Here is a 17,612-nt window from a genome sequence, read left to right on the forward strand (position 1 = left end):
TCTGTGGCTTTTTTGTGTTCCACTCACCTGAAGACGAAGCAGGTAGTCCACAGTGCTGATGATGATGTTGACTGTGGTTGTGTTTCCAGTTTGAGTCCTCAGGAAGTTCTGGAAATCTGACGTAAACAAATACTTTCAAAACCTATTTATCCTTCATGGTAGTTCCTCCTCTTACATTGAATCAACCTCATGAAGTAGTGCAAAAAATCCTAACAAATAATGCTGATAGTCTTGATGAAAATGCATGATGTTTGAGATATGTGTAAGCAGGGTCTCACCTCCATTGTGCCCCTCACACAGAAGTTGCAAAAACCGGAACAGATCTTTAGTAAACTCATCATTCTGTAGCACCTTGGAACCTTAGAGAATTGGGACATGTTGGTGAATACAATTGTGACTGAACACAAAGTTAGTATTTATTGCTCAACACGAGGAGGTGTAATAAAACGTGAAAATTCCCACCCCCCCGAAGCAATTAATATGAGGCAAGCAGGACAGGTTTCAATTTCAAAATCATTGTTGAAGTCCAGTGCCTTTAGATTGCAGGTTGAAAACTGAATCCAAAGTGCTTTTTAAAGAAATGCTCTTACAATAGCTCCAACAGTGAAACACCAGGACATTTCCATAAGCTGGAGGAAGCCTAATAACTTTCACATGCAGGCTCCAAATGAGCCTGACAAAGGATGTCTTTATGGTGAAAAACAGTGGAGAGATGCGGTTACTTAATTAACTTTAAAAATCTACCTGATATTCCAGTCAATGGGATAAAAACACATTTCTGTGAGGAGATAAAACCATGTGAAAGTTCAACATCTGTATGGAAACCAGCTTTGTGAAATAGGCCCCAAAAACAAAGCAAGACAAAGCTTTGCTTAGGCTGTGGGAGTGGCCACAAACCTTTGAGTCAAACCCCTCAGGAAGTGGCATTGATAGCCTTTCAACGGCAGATTTGCGCATCAGTAATAGGATTTGCATTAGTAAATGTAAACATAAAGGGATGGAAACAAATAACACAAACAGACAGGCATTGTAATCTTAAGATACACCTTCTGTGTACATTTCAACAGTTGGCATGCAGAGTGTGTCCCTACAGACATTTTGGGGAGGGATACAAATAAAGCAGGGTGTATGAACCACATATATGAAGGAGACATTCATGGTGGAAGCATAGCCATATCAGTATTATCTAAATTAGCTATTTACCCCGCTGTGTGTGGACTGCCATCGATGGGTTTTTAAAATGAGAGGAAGGAGACAAAAAATACACGAAGACATAAGCAAAAAGAGAGGACACAGAGTTACAATACGAAGAGATATGAAATATCAACTACGAGTGAAAAACAAAGTCATGCAGTTAAAAGAATAGATATTTTTAGACGGGAGGAAATCATAGGCTTTGGTTTGGTGTCTATGTTGCATCTGACATGATGAGTACCAAATAAGAATTCAATCATAGTGATAAAGTTACAACATTAACGGAGACACGAGTAGTAACAGTGAATTGTTAAACACAGAACTCAGTGGAAATGTTTAGCAGAGGACTGAATGATGAAAAGACGGACATAGTTTGATATGAGAAGCATCGAGTGAAGAGAGGTGATAATTGTGTAGTAGTTTTAATGCTGGACCATGTTCTCTACAAGTTTTGTACTGTTACCGGCCACTCACATGATCTGCTCCGATACAGGTTCAAATTCTCTACCTTTATACCATCACTAACAAAGTACTAAAAAATACTAAATTCTACACCTCATGCAACACATCATACAGTTTCAGAATATATCTGAAAATACTTATAAAACTCACAACTGCTTTCCTTCACTAAAACAGAAGACAATGAAGACACCACACTGACAACTTCAGTGACTCCAGCACTGTAGCACAAGCAACAAACACTTTATCATAATCAAAATTCTCATTGATAGCAATGCAATTTTGATTATTTCATCTACAAGAGCCATACAGGATCTAATAATTAGAAACTAGCATCTATCAGCTTTGAGTGAACACTTGTGCTTATACTGCCATCATGGTTCAGCATTAGTTCAGTTTAGGGGTCTTTTTTTAAATCCAGAGTAACAACAGGTGGTTCAACAGCTAAGCCCTACTGAACCTTAACTGAAAACCTAAGGTGCTTGATCAACAACAGAAAGAAAACCTGGAAGAATATTCAAAGGCACGTCTTGTATGACAACTCTTGACTTACTTGAACCTTCCTCTGTCACCATGCCAAGTCCTTCAGCTTTGTTTTGCCTCTCAAACGCATTCAAGTCCAGGACACTAGGGAGAGAAACTTGTAAGTCAAACAGAAGTATTTGCTACCTGCAGGAAGTTTCTTGTAGCTGTTGAAATCAGTTGTACCCTACCTTTTTGGTGTTAGGTTCTCCCATAGCCCTACTAGAGGAGCTCAGATCCTTTCTTTTTCCTACTTATGATGTTTTAAATGCACTACTGATTGTACCAATGTGGGGCGGTAATTTTTTAAACATTTGTATGCTAGTGTTCAGGATAATTTTCATATAACATTACACATAATGAGGCGGCATGTGAAAACTTCTCTGTTACCTTCGGCTAATTTTTTTCTGCTCTTTAATGTACCTTTAGGCTATTTCAACTCCCTTCTGCCACTTCTGTACTGTTTTTAGTTTCTTCTGGCCAGCAATGTCAACTGGCATGACAGCATAAGAATTTTCTTTGGTTTACTAATCCCAACTGTTTGTTAATTTTGACTAGTTAAAGTATTTGAGCTGTCTTTCTGTTCTAGATAACCACATATCTTTTTACGTAGTTTTATAGGTTGTTTTTTTTTTATCCACTTCTAAATATCACAATCTTCTGGCCCACTAGTTCAATAATTTTTCCTTACTTTCAGCATTTGTCTTAGCTTACTTTAAGCTTAAACTCTTAACCTGTATTCTAAGGCAATTATTCATGAGTTTGTCCTGTAATTCAGGCTGATCATTGCAACAGCATATTAATTATTTTAGCCAATTATTTTGACAGTTTTTCTGAGGACCCTGTTGGATAGGTAAATAAGTTAAAAGACCAGGTAATTCTTGTCATATAGCCACGTCAGGTTTGTGTGGCTGTTGTGGACACCCACTTGTTCAATGACATTTGATATCTGGGTACAACACTACTTCTACTAGTAATAATAATAATAATAATAATAATTATTATTATTATTATTATTATTATTATTATTATTACTATTATCAAGTCAATTGAATTTTAGTTTCATTTTTTTAGTTGGCCCAATATTTGATTCTGTGGCTGTTTATTATTTTATTTATTTATTAGTTTATTTGACAGGGGCCATGCAAAACAAAACTGTCAAGCCAGAGTTAGCTATAAAGCTAATTTTCATCTGTGGTCCCTGGGCAGGAAGATGTAAAAGAATATGCAATACAAATGATAAAAAACCAACATACTAGCATTTAAAACAATACATACTCAACAACAGTCCATAACTAAAAACAACACGTTTAAAATTACATTTCATTGTCTCTAAGACTGATGCATTCAGAGGATTCATCAGTGACCACATGATTGTTTTTTCCTTGAGCCATGATTTCAGTTTACTTTTAAAAACACTGAGGCTTGTACAGTCCCTGATCTGGGTAGGAATTGAGTTCCACTTTTCTGCTGCTCTGACTAAAAATGCAGACTGTCCAAACGCAGTTTTCCTAAGTTTAGCTGAACAGTTCCCTCTTGCTGATGCCCTGGTCTCCCTAAGATTGTCCCTGCAGAGTAACACAAATTGTTTAAGTGGTGGTGGGGCCTGGTGATGAATTAATTTATATATCAGACACATATCTGCATAAAGAAAACTGTCAAATGTCATTAAGTTAGATTTCTTAATGATGGTACAGTAGTCCTTGGTTTTTTATCCAGAGTTTTCAATGATTGTTTGTAGAAGGTGTATAATGGTTTTAGAGTGGTTGCTCCAGCCTGATACCAGCTTGTGACACAGTAAGATTAAGATTAAGTGAAACTGTACTTCTTGACAGCACTAATTATTTGTTTATTTATTCATTCATTTCACTATTAATCTAGGAGGACATGTGGGGCTTTTCCACTATGGCTTTTGGCCGTGCCGAGCCAAACCAAGCCTTGCTGATTTGCTTTTCCATCACCAGTTTGGCCGTGCCAAGCCGCGCCAAGCTGCACTCAAGCCAGCCTCACCTCCAAGCGCGCCGTGCTGATGTCAAAGCGGTTCACAGGGTATGATTTGTCAGGGGGATATACGTCTTCTACTACTGATACCTCCCCTCCATGATAAATTTTCAGCCCACGGGGGAGACATGTTTTATCCCAGCCTCTGCTCCAGCTGTCTATGACTCTGTTACAGTGGTGGTCTAATGGCAGCATTCACTGTACGACTGAAACATTTATGACACATGACCAAACACTTTGGATGTTTTTGCACATACTACGGTCCGAAAGTTGCAAATGACTGGAGTTCTCACATTGATGAGGGAAATCAGGAAGGACTAAGCGCAGATCAAGGATTACAACTTTTTCTGCACCTACTAAAGACAAAAGTTTGACCCTTTCCCCTTTGGACATACAAATAAATTCTAGACTTTCAAACATTTAGCCCATCACAGAGTCTGTCTTTAATTTATTCACTGGCACTAGTAAAGCGCTGTTCTCACTGCCTAATCCAAAAATATGATTGTGTTCATTTTCTGGAAACTGTTCCGTAACTTAAATGGAGGAAAATTATCTCCTTTTGATGATAAGCATGAATTGTTTTTTTATTTATTGCAGAACGAGAGAGAGAGGAAGAGAGAGATGGCGAGAGAGAGAGGGAGAGAGTGAGTGTGAAAAAATTGGTGTGCAGCACTGTCAGTCTACAGTTTGATTTTTTCTTTACAATGATGAAAAGTCAGTCAGACCAGGTAGAGCAGAGAGATCAAGGAGGGCTCAAAACACTGTGTCATCAGCTCTAGACACACCCTCAAATGGGTAGCTCAGTTATGGTGGAAAAGCAAATCCTCAAACCAAGTCGAGCCAAGCCACGCCAGTTACTGGAAAAACCCCAACGGAAAATGCTTCCTGTAAGAGGGTGGGGCATGCTTTAACCACAAGGCTGTATGCACCCCAGCAGTAAGAAATTCTTAGCTTAATATTAAACTGCTAATACAAAACTTTTGGTTAATCATTTCAATAGTTTCAAGAAATTACTGTCAGCAAACTATTTCATTATTTTTAGATACTTTTGGCATATTTCTCAACTATCTATCACTCTAAAGTAACTGTATAAAAAGAAAATGTTTAAAAGCTTACAAATTATTAATTATTAATTCATACCTCTAGCAAAGTTTTAGTTTTATCTAATCATTGTAACTGTTTCAAGATTTTAGTCTGACTAATTAAAAAGCCATTACTTTTAGTAAACAAGCCTGCAAAATCTTACTTTTGCCCACCTGAGTGTAGTATTTATCAATTGCTTGTACAGATTTCTGTTCCTGCGATACAAATATTTAATGCACTCTAACAAAGTAAAATGACTTTTTTTTCTTTATTATTAGTTGAAGTGAATTCAGATCTCTTCATTTACTTCTTTGCATCTGCAGAAGAGGGTACAAAAACCTAGTATTTGGAAATCCCTCTGCAGATAATATATACCTGCAAGACTGCATCAGTCCTGAGAGACTCTTGAAAAAGCCTGCATCTCTCTTTTCTTTCAGGTAATCAAGCATTTTCTGGGATAAGAGAGGAGAAAGGAAGAGAAACTCTTTTAGAAATGCAAACAGTGTTGCCTTTTGCCATATGTAGAGGGAAGAGTGTGCAGAATTGTGCTGTATGTTCAGTGTTTAAGCTGTATAAACTGACCTGCTGAACTTGCACATTGCCTCCATTCAGGATGGAGATACCCAGTTTGAGGGTGCAGGTCACCATGGGGCCCAGACGACCTAATGAGGAAGAAATATTCTAAGATAATAGGGTTTGAGATACATTTAATTAATGATAAACACAATCTCTGCACATCAGATGGCTCTGTTAAATACACCAAAGGATTGTAGATTTAAGGGTTATTGTTGTCATTGATCCAGACTTTATCTGCTTCAAAAGGTAATTTAAGATCAATACACTACAACAAAGTCAAACACGTGTTCATGTTGTTCCTAGAATTTTCAAGTTTGTCCAAATTGGGTGGTAGTTTTCTTACACAGGGGGATCCAAGACATTTATTAGTTTGAGAGAATTTGGACATATAAAGGTTATTACATTTAAATTTAATGAAAAAAGCATATAATAATGCATGCAAGTCCAATCTATGTGCTGTATGTGCTGTAACCTTCAAACCCAAGATCCGCAGGGCTACAACCCGAATAGTTACAGAATTATTGTCTTTCAACAGCCCGTGTATTTTGAGCTAATAATCTAGATCATCATTACCTTTACTGGCGCTGATCATCTGTAGCACCATCTCAGCAGCCCCACGGGCGTGCAGCCTCGCCTGCTGATAAAGAATCTTCTGCTTTTCCATCTCTTTTTCCTAAGAGCAGCGCACAAACCATACACAGAGTAAAAATATATAGTTAGGTACACATATAGTTATAATTGTACCTGTCCCTTGTCTCTTGAAAGTTAAAGATGTTAAATGCCCAGAACAATCTCATCATAGATTTAGAGATTTATTTAAAAATGGACATACAGTTTTGCTCGGTGATGAAGACTATACTCTTAAGATGCTCCCTGAGTTAGCCAAGCAGCATGCTTTGACTTTCCATGGAGTCCAGAGCCATAAATCCATATAAGAGTACAACAAAAGTTTTAGGCCTAGTTTATACTTCTACACTGAATCTACAGTACACCATAAATATGCCGTAGTGATCTGCAACATTGTGAGTACAACAAACTGGTGCATTAGTGTGGCTCTTAGTGCTACTACGGTATTAGGATTTTTATACCAGTTCCCAGTCTCAATGCCACGATTCCAGCTTGTTTGTGCACAGGAAACCACTGCATGACGCACACAGGCCTCTGTGTATGTTTCAGGGCTACAGCCTATACTATGGTGTTGATTTGCTGCAAAAGCATAAATCAGACTTTAGGCTAGAAAAGAGAAGGGTGAGATGGTGGACGCAAGGTTGTTGCTTTTCCAGCAGCAGTTCAGTCGGATCAGTGTCAATGTAGCTGAGAATTGCTGAGAAGGAAGTAATATTTAAAAGGACAACACTATGGCAAACAACACTTCAACAAGATGGCAGTCAAGTGATTGCAGCTTCTATGTCCTGCCTGATCAACCACTCAACTTCACTGAAAAGAGATAAAAAAGGAAAACTACTGGCAATATGGACATTATTTAAGAGTACAGAGCAATGTTTAAAGACTCTCTGCTAAACAAACAGCGTACCTCAAAAGTCTTTTCTTTTCCTTCCTCTTCTTCCTCCTCATCCTCTGCACAGCTCTGCAGACATAAAAAGCAAAGCTCAGTTTTCATCTTACTTACAAAAACTGGAGCAGCTGTAAAGTACTTAAAATGAAAAGACTTGAGGGCCTCTACCTTTGCCATCATGTCTGCATATGCAATATACAAAGGATCTTCTTCCAAGTGACTGAAAAGACAGTTAAAGTGAAAAACTTAGTATATAGATGAATAAGAGGACAGAATTAAAAATTAACATTAACTGTATTTCTTAACACCTGTATAACAAGCACATAATAATAATAACAATAATACATTTTATTTATCACTTTTCATAAAAACTCAAAGACACTGTTCAATGTGGAAAAGATTAAAACACATGAAGAGTGGCATTAAGTGCAGAGAAAGTCAACACAAACAAAAAAATGATTAAAAAAATGACATCAGAATCACAAATTCAAAGCTTGTCTAAAGAGGTGAGTTTTGAGAAGAGATTTGAATATGGATAGCTCTGTGCAGTTTTGAAAAAGAGTTGGGAGTGTATGTAGGTCTTCTTGTGAAGAAATATTTAATTAATACTGTAAAATCTAGTGTAAAAGCCACACTCAATACCTATTTTTTCCTATAAAATGTTAGTTGTAGCTAATGTATTACAAGTGACTTGTCGGTATTAGGTGTTGAAATACACAATGGCACAACTGCAATTGCATGCAGCTTCAGCTGTAAAAAAATATACAAGACCTAACACAATTTTAAATTCACACCATGTGTGTTGCTAAGGCCACTTCACTGCTTAAATGTACTAGAATAAATAATATAACACAGACTGGACTGGCAGGGTTTGACACCACTTTACAACCACTTCTCTTCATTGTTAGGCATATAAAGAGTACAGGGAGTATAACGTTAAACAATAAAGCTTGTGAAGTGTTTGTTTGACTGAAAACACTCCTCAGTAAGGACAACAAGTAACTGCGGAGGAGGGCAGAGTGATTCACGGACTGCGTGTCTCAAAACCACAGGCTGAGTTCAACTACCATTATATAGCTAGTAACAAGGTGTGAAAATAGCACCCGCACTAGCCAAATGCATTTTTTTTGAGCAGTGTCTGGGGAATTTGCTCAACTTACCAGCCAAGGGGGCAGGTAAATTTAAAAAGTCTTACCTAACAATATGGTTTGTTTTACAGCAAACAGCATAAACTTTTCCAGTTTGTTCCTTCTGACGTATGAGTAAAGCAAAGCGGACCTACATGTACACTGACCAAAAAAAAACCCTGCCTCCCCCTCCCTGTGTCAGAGCTGCTGTCAAATGTTTACAGGCGGCTGTGTGCTGTGGTGGTTTGACTCAGTATTGTATTAGGGCAGCCCTCCAGTGCAACTGGTGTTTGAACCAATGTCTTGCTTGTCACTAGTCCAAGGTGGTTGGACAAAGCCTGAAATATGGCACGAGAATGCAGAAGTCGCGCACAAGGTGTTAAATTCTAGCGAGTCTAATGCTCATAGTGCAGATAAATGGCTATGAATTTACAATGACCCCATAGGAAGCACAGCAACGTTTGCATGGCTGAATACAGGAGACAAAGTAGAACAAAACAAGGTTTAAAATAAGGAGTTTGGATCATTTATGCACCAACTCTCTCTTTTTAGATGGCCTATAACTTGAATACTATAAGCTTTGATTATTATATTGTACCATATTGAATAATGCTGCTTATTAAAATAAAGTGGCTGTTAAAAAGTGTTTGTGACTGGGAGGTTTTTGAATCCACCAGTCACAGTGGCAGGTCGATGAAAACGTTAAATTACAACCCTAACTAGTAGATGTGCAATCTCCATACACCAAAAAAAGATGTTACTGAAACAGTGGTACAGCTGCAACAGAATCTTCATGTTGTGGACTTTGTAGAAACAAAGGAAAAATCATCATGCTGGAGGGCAGTTTAAAGCTTTTTCCTCTTGGGAGATTTCAAAAACAGACTGCAGCTTATACACTATATATGATATACTATAGTATATCTTTACTACAATGACTTAACTACATTATATATCTCACGTGGAGTTATTTTCTTCTTATATTTAATAAAGGGACTATAACAGCCATGGGCGTAGCACAGTGGGGTGCTGATTACTTGAACCCACAGTAGGGAAGGGCCCTTGAGAAGCCTGCAATAAAAAGTGTATTTTAATTTATATTTCTTAGTAATTAGTGTCATTATTGAATCAAAAGCGACTAAATGAATCAGTCACCAGACTGAAATTTGTGTCAGAGTAAAATATACTACTTGGTGGCTGCTGCGCCTCTCTTTAAAATGTCCAAATGGTGCAGTCCAGCGCTGCAAAATAATGCAAGTAAATTTAATTTACCTACAGTAAAATTGTTGCCCATAAATGGGGATAGTATAGTTCAAAAAAACATTAAAATGCAGAGATATTTGTAAAAATGACAACATTTGTTGATTGGCTAGCCAGTTAAGGGGGGCCCTGTGTAATATTCTTTCTGGGGGCCCAAAATCCCTAGCTACACCCCTGATCACAGAACAAACAGAACAAATTATGCTATTGCCAAAAAAAAAACAGCATTAATTTTACACAAGTCTCTCAGTGAACCTTGGACTGTTTTTAACGGAAAGCTGCAGACCAGACAAAGGTTATAACAGTGTTGGGTTTTTCACTGATTTCATTTTTATTTCATTTTCACTTCCTGTCTCCAGTTCTAGTGTTGGTTTTATGAGTTTATACTGCTAGTTTGTTGGTTCAGTGTAGTCTTCATTTTGTGAAAATTATAGTTTTAGTGTTAGTTTTGGTTTTTATTAATATGGGATTCTTGTCAAGAGTGAAACCCAAAATAACCCCACAAAAGATCATACAATTTTTGAAAATATATACAAATAGGCTACGATTCACTCCTAATCTCATATTAATTCAATTTTAATGTTCTCAAACACAACTCGAAGCCAAAGAAACCATTGTGTAAAATCTTCTTCAACAAAATAAGGCCATTTTACAATTAAAATATGCTCGACTAAACTAAGGATGTTTTGTCCCCAATTTGGTTTCAGTTTAGTCAGTTTTTGGTTGTTTTGTAAAACCTCTTTCTTTTAACACACAGACAAAACTGGCCTGACAGGACACTGCTTAGGAGAACAGATACGGGCTGAAAAGGAAATATCCCTGTGCTTGAATTCCCCTTCGGAAATTTGAGAACACTACTACTGCATGCACCACTTTTCTCTCTTTTTTCATCATGACTGACTTGTTTTATTTCTATGTAAGAATGTGTTTTTTTTCTCTACCCATGTAATTTTGCAACAAAAAAATATAACTCAATAAAAATTAAGTTAAAGAAAACTAGGTGGACCATCTTTTTTACTCATGCAATTATGCCTTTTATGATGAATTTCAGTGAATGCACTTAGTAACTCAGTAACTCACAGATTTCACACTCTTACCTTCTCTCTGTCAGAGCGTTGTGGCTGAAGTGGAGAATAAGTTGATGAAGAGGATCTGGCTTGATCTCAGCCACCTCCTCTTCCTCCTCCTCCACTATTTTCATTGGTGTTTTCTGCAGGAGTCCACAGGTGTGAACAGTTAGCTCTGCACAAGCCTTATCTTTTCAAGATATTTCATCCCACCAATCAAAAACATATTTTGCACTTTGATCAAAAACACTGACATGAGGCGGTAACATTCAAGTAGCACTTGCATGCAGATGAGTTTGTGTCATGTCCTTGTGATCCGTGGAGAGGACGGGAAGAGGAAGATAAGAGTGGATGATGAACAGTGTTGGACGGAGATTTCATAAACATGCTTGTTACAGCAAACAGATGCAAGCAGTAAGCTATTTGGTGATATGACTCTGGAGATGATGAATGATCCTAACAGCACAGGAGCCTGAGAAAAAGGGACTATCACAGCTACACAAATCTAAGATAGAACAAACTACTCTGACAGATTTGTAGAATAAATCATATGATAAAATAATTCTGGAACAGAACCAGCGAATGATCTATGTTTTGAGCATCTAGGGCTGTACTCTCTTTCAAAAGCAGTTTTAGCATATTGATGAATTTGCGTACAAAGATCTAATATGAAATGTGATCTTCACATGACTACGCGAGCATGCCACTGACGTCACGGCCACAGAACGTACTATAAAGGCACCTTCACACTCACACTACAGACTTACAGAGTACAGCGAAAAGACAACTGATGGGTTGGATCCAGATCTGACAGCCAAACAGCTAGTGACTCCTAGTGAGACGCCCTCCTTACCACTGCTGTCAGAAAGGCATAGCCTGCTTTTCTAGAGCTGTGAGCGCCGGAGCTGGCCCTGTGTCTCCTGAGTTGGTCATGCAGCCTCTGACCCCTGACGGATCTCTGTTTGAAGGGTTTTGTACGCCTAGAGCGCAGGCCCCTAGGTGGTTTGGGTGAGGTCCCCACCCGGGCACGTTCCCAAGGCTCGACGGGCGGAGAGCTAAAGAAGCATTCGGCAGACAGGACTGGCAGAGGTGTGCCAACGCAGGGCACATGGGGCAAGGGCAAGGCGAGCCCAGTACTTACTGCCAGATCCTGAACTAGCTTCTCCTCAAAGGAGTACTCCTCTGCCTCTATCCAAAGTCTCTGATAGACCGGGATGAAGAAGTTGATAGCGCGATGCCTGGGGAGGGAGGTGGGGAGGAATGGAGGGGAGTGGGGAGGGAGGTAGAGTGGCATTAGGGTGGGTTCTGGTGAGTTTTTAGAGGAGACAGGAAGGAGAGATGTTGGGGGAAGGAAGGGTTACAGGAAGTGCATTTTCAGGCAGGGTGGTGATTGGTCAATGTGGGACTCACTGGCTTTTCTGACTGGTCACATTTGGTCTAAAAAGTAAATGCTATTACTTCAATATGGTGGCAAAAGTAATGACAGGAGCATGCACACTTTAGAGGAGATGTGCAGTTTTTCAACAAATCCATGTTAACAACAATTTTTTCTTTTAAGTATCAGATTACAACCTATATATCAATTAAAAAGGTTGCAAAACTGCACAATATTTAGCAAAACCTCTCATGGTTAACAAATCTATAGTAATAATTGTAAAAGCAGGAAGAAAAATAACATAAAAACCCATTTCAACTCTAAATTACTGTCATAAAGTAAACGTTTCCAGAGCAGGTAGCCCTCTAATAAAAGTAAAAAATGTACGTAAGCTATCTTTTTTCTGCCTTTCTTCTTCTTTCCTTTCTTCATTCCTTCCTTCAGGGTACCCTTGAAATGAGACAGGAGAGGAAACACAAGCCTTGTGCTCCCACTTTCCAAATAAGTTTCAGTCAATTCTTGGGCTCATTGTCTAGCTGACCAATCAGAATCAACAGTGCAGAAACATTTGGTTGCTAGGCAGAGATCAGTCCACAGCCTGGTGGATGAAGGGAGAGGGGGTGTTGAACAGATGAAGCATTCGCCCCGTAGTTTCACTTTACCGTCAGCAGGGAGAACAGGCGGTCAAAGCTGGAGGCTTTGAACACCCTTTCAAGCCAAACCTCCCGATAGCCATTCAGGAAGTAATTATTATTTTTGTATCTGAGGAAGGATGAGGTTGTGTTATGCAAGAAAACGACACAGAGGAGAGAATGTCATTAGGGAGGTGAAGAGGGGTTTACATGGGCACACAACAGTAAGAAAAATGCCCCTCCCCCCATGGAAATTTGGTGGTTTGTTACGTACGGTTAGATTGAGACAAAGCTGTTTTAAATAGTTAATGTCAATATTTACTTATTGACATTGTTCATCAGGTTTCACACAGGTGTTAAAAGACTCACCTGGGTAGATTGTAGAGTGGAGCCATGCGGAAACAAGCCACCACAGCACGTTTGCGCTGTTTGGACAGCAGCTTGTGCCAAACTAACTTCTTATTTCTCAGAGGTTGCTCCACCTGATGGTAAGAAAATTATAAAGACATACAAAACAGGAAAAGTTGAGTGGTTACAAAGATGCTACAGGATTTATATAATTTTATCAATACTATATCCAGTAACTTGGGACTATCAACTTATTCATGTTAGTATTATAACATGTAAAATAAATCTGGATTTAACAATAGAACTATCTACTTAATCTACTGGTTATATAATGAAAAATCATAACCAGAAATGCTAGGTAATTTTTTTCTGATCTAAATTCTGAGTTAAATCTTTTTGCTTATGCTTATGTTGGAATTAAAGGTTAAACAAAGACATAAAATTTATAGTGATATTTTATTCTGAGGGATATTTCTCCATATATTTGGCTATGATCACACTGCAGTTAGAAGTGGCCCAAATCAGGGTTTTTTTTTGTTCATATGTGACTCAAATCACATTTCTTCCCAACAGTGTGAACAGCACAAGTCACATTGAATCTGATCTTTTCAAATCAGAGTCAGACCACTTTCATATGTGGTTCTAAATCAGATACGCATCTGATCTTTTGGAATTCAACTGCAGTATGAACAGCAGTGAAGCACAGGGTATAGTTCCTGATCTTTAACTAAACTTAGCACAAAAAGTAAGGAAATCTGTGTTTGGTAGATTATTTCTTTGGCTGAATGCAGTCTGTTCCAGATTGGCAAATTTTTCATGGGAGCAACCCACATACTTAGCTCTGCTCCTCATCCCACAAATACATGTTCCTTACAAATGTGGCACCATTTAAAAGGGAAATAAACGGGCGTTCCAACATGTAAGATTAATTGCCAAGAAGCATTGTTACAACAAAGAAATAATCAACCAAACACAAATTTCCTTACTTTTTGTTCTAAGTTTAGTTATTTCAGCCTAGTTTTCCTATCCAGCAGTTGACGTAATAATGCAAACAGCTGTTCAGATACACTGAGGCGGAAAACCATGTAGACAGTAAATGAAGCTCTCATCAAAACAATGCAGAACACAGGGGCTTTATGGGTGGAAAATAAACACTTCAAAAACTTTCAAATATACTGTACCACTGAGCCAGCATTGTTTTTTGCCCATGTTTACTTTAAACTCTCTAAATTACACAGAGAAACTGTACTAGTTTTCTTCATTCTGAAGCAGCAACGCCCACTGACATCCCTGGATGCTATTGCTACTACTTTTAACAAGTACCATATACACTCAACTCAAAAAACTGAGGTATCCCTTTTAAGTATTAGCTAGCTCAATTTTAACACCCTTTGAACTATCAATTCCTTCCATTGTTTTCTGAATGAGACAACTCCACACTGCATGACTCTAATTTTAAAAGGACTGCTGTTAGGTCATATATGTATATCCATACATGGATGTAACTTTAGTATTTGCGTTAATTTAATGATTTGGTTTAATCAGCAATAAATATCTATGGAATAAATAGTTTGTAACGTTCACCTTAACCCCAGCTGTTTTCATCAGACTTTGCAGGGTTTCATCAGTTACTATGCCATCATTATTATTTAACTCAATGATCGATTTACTGTCTTTATCGTCTTGATTTCCCTTGAACAAACAGGTACAAACAAGAGGAGGAAGAATGGAGTAGGGTTCAGATTATATTCATCACTAACAAAAAAATTGACAAATCTTTACTTTTAAGATAAATTGATGCTGTTTTCTGCTTTCTTCGTACTGATTCCTGACATTGGTGTAGCTGTCTGTGACTCCCACCTACCAAGACACATGCATACCATCTACATCTAAAAACTGACTTCCGTTAATTTATTTTCTTGTAATCCTCTGGGGTGAAATACAATCTGTGTTCATGTCTTAATCTCAATGACTCATATCTGTGTATTTGATATCCTGTGATGTGTGGAAATGAAAGCACCTCTAAAGTTATGTTTTTGTACCTGCTCTAGGTGGAAGACTGCAGCAGAGATGCTCTGCACTCGATCCACAGTGTGCTCTGGGTTTGCAGGTTCCTCGCTCTTCACCACCACGTCCTTGTAGAGATTCAGCTGCCACTGGACCGCCGGGTCATCAGACTACAACATTGTCACAATGAAAGAAACAACAGTATTAAACATTTTTTAAACTAATAATAGAACTTTAACAATACAGAACATCATTTTACCTTGTCCTGGAGGTGGAGATTCTGACGCAGGTGCTCTTTCACCTCATCATCTGTGTCTTTCTATAAAGAATATATACAAGAGAGATGAGTTGAAATGAATAATTAACTACTGGTGTGAATTAAAGCAACTATACAAAGTAATGGAGTTCCCAAAGACCAAACAAAACAAACTTAATTAAGAGTTTTTGTCATATTTTGACTTAAAAGGGAATAAAATGTTTCTAAAGGGCTATAATTTGAACAACAGGGAAACAAAGACGGATACACAAGTAGATTATTAATTTATTCATTTACCGACTTATTCTTAATACTCATGGCACTGAGTGATAAGAGTATGTGAGGGTAACAGGCATTTTCTTGAACTAACTGCACAATGTACCTATAAATATCTATGACCAATATACAGAGTTGGGGAAAAAACTATTTGTGCTGGGATAAAAAGCGCATTTCTCAAGATGATGAGGTGGCTCATAATAATAAAAGATATCCTGTTTTTCTGAGATAACGAGAAACTATGCAGTACTCAATAATAACTGCCTTGTTTTTTAGTTTGCACCAAATGTCAACTTTTAAGATCACTTTCATGTCTGCTAAAGAAGTACCGTAAATAGCCTGCCTCTCTGTAAATAAGAACTCTTCTCATCTCACCAGAAAGACATAATACATATTCTGTCTATAGCACAACTAAAGTGAAGTTTGATGTGTTAATTATCAATGGGCAATCCTCAAACTGACATTATCAGCTCAAGTAGGTAGCTACAGTTTTAAAAGGCACCTTCTTTGCATGCACTGCACTTCTAATCTCTACAAGCATCACAAGTAAAAAGAGGAAACAACCTTTTGTGTTCTAATGACAACAGTTTGATTTTCTTTCAGATAGAGCAGCATGTTTTATTGGAGATAAGGGAATAATGTACCACTGATCCTGAGATAAAGGCATTAAAATAACTGTGAGCAGAGCTGTTCACAGCCTCTGCAGCAAATGGGCAAAGCACTGTTTTCCTTTTAAAAGCAAGACTGGATTTGTCAGAGGCCACATCTCATTGAAACTATCTATTAGCACTTTGGCAGAAAGTACCTTGAGAAAAGGCTAAATATAAGGCAGTATATTAGAATAACATGTGGTGCTTCATATACAGACAAAGTGACCAGAACTTGTCTAGTTGGTATTCTTCCTGTTTTGTCAGCTTACCAGGCTGTAGCGGATCTTGGCGACAGAGATGAGCTCCTGGTCTCCTGGGGTGCACATGTTGAGGCCAATGGGCAGCATCTTCTTCAGGGCAGCCACGATCAGAGATGTCTGGATGGAGTAATACTCGCCTCGACGGCGCTTGTGTTTTCTCTCTTGGTCCCCTCCTGACTACAGATAGCGAAAAGACAAGCTTATTCTATGAACACGGGGGATCTCTGTGAGAGTTGAGTAGTCTTAAACCTCCAGAAAACTTTGTAATTTAAATACTTATTTTCCTAGTAGTTTCAACAGTAATCACATCATTGTTTCTCTTTTACTTCTTGTACAGTGTTGTCTTGTATTCTTTTTATATGCCCTTCTTGTATATTTATCATATTTTTCATAATTGCTATAACTTAAGGTTTTTATGAACACTTTTGGTCTCAATTAATGCATCCATTGTAGAATAGTTATGCAATAAAAGTCATAATTAAGTGATTAAATCTTCACTCAAGAGTTTGATTTTGTTTTTTGGCATCACATCTATGCTTTCATGTAACATGTGTGTTGTATATCTACTATCCATTTTTGATACTTCATATTTTATTACTGTTTTAAAATCTTTCAAATTAAGCACTTATATTGGCGAGTAACAAATCCACAATACAATCTAAAAGTCTAAGCTATAAACACATGATTTGTATATTTCAACCTTTGAGCTTTGATTCAGATAAATCACAGAAGATGGAGCTAAAGTGCTGCAACATGAATCAGCCATTAAGCAGAGTCTCCCAGGTATGAGCTTCGCTCCACTGTGAGGGATTGTGTCAAAACACCTTAAGAGCGCAAATAAATAAACTGTCCCCTTTCACCAAAACAAATAAATTACAAACTCTCACAGTTACGTCTAGTGGAGCCACTGGTGAAAAATACACATCAACAATAAGATCAATGACCCAGCTTTACTACCACATGAAAATGGCATTTGTTGTAAAGCCTCGACACAGAAGTGAGTTTA

The 17,612-nt window shown here is 37.9% G+C and overlaps 1 protein-coding gene across 5 annotated transcripts in view; it reads right to left on the reverse strand.

Annotated features, from left to right (window-relative positions):
* ryr3 (ryanodine receptor 3) overlaps window positions 1–17,612 on the reverse strand; it is a 182,566-nt gene that overhangs the window by 21,709 nt on the left and 143,245 nt on the right. For 3 of the 5 annotated variants that reach the window (XM_041805053.1, XM_041805050.1, XM_041805054.1), the window contains 15 exons: window positions 16,616–16,783; window positions 15,424–15,483; window positions 15,200–15,334; window positions 13,179–13,291; window positions 11,944–12,040; window positions 10,833–10,945; window positions 7,520–7,571; window positions 7,370–7,423; window positions 6,409–6,508; window positions 5,842–5,921; window positions 5,635–5,711; window positions 2,207–2,280; window positions 1,204–1,218; window positions 279–359; window positions 28–116 (listed from right to left, as the gene is read on the reverse strand). In XM_041805053.1, coding sequence (XP_041660987.1) covers window positions 28–116; window positions 279–359; window positions 1,204–1,218; window positions 2,207–2,280; window positions 5,635–5,711; window positions 5,842–5,921; window positions 6,409–6,508; window positions 7,370–7,423; window positions 7,520–7,571; window positions 10,833–10,945; window positions 11,944–12,040; window positions 13,179–13,291; window positions 15,200–15,334; window positions 15,424–15,483; window positions 16,616–16,783 — 1,308 coding nt within the window. The remainder of the gene's footprint in view (window positions 1–27; window positions 117–278; window positions 360–1,203; window positions 1,219–2,206; window positions 2,281–5,634; window positions 5,712–5,841; window positions 5,922–6,408; window positions 6,509–7,369; window positions 7,424–7,519; window positions 7,572–10,832; window positions 10,946–11,943; window positions 12,041–13,178; window positions 13,292–15,199; window positions 15,335–15,423; window positions 15,484–16,615; window positions 16,784–17,612) is intronic. The other 2 variants (XM_041805055.1, XM_041805052.1) reach the window with 1 other exon arrangement.

Source organism: Cheilinus undulatus, linkage group 14 (genome assembly GCF_018320785.1).
Source record: "Cheilinus undulatus linkage group 14, ASM1832078v1, whole genome shotgun sequence".
NCBI classification, from domain to species: domain Eukaryota; kingdom Metazoa; phylum Chordata; class Actinopteri; order Labriformes; family Labridae; genus Cheilinus; species Cheilinus undulatus.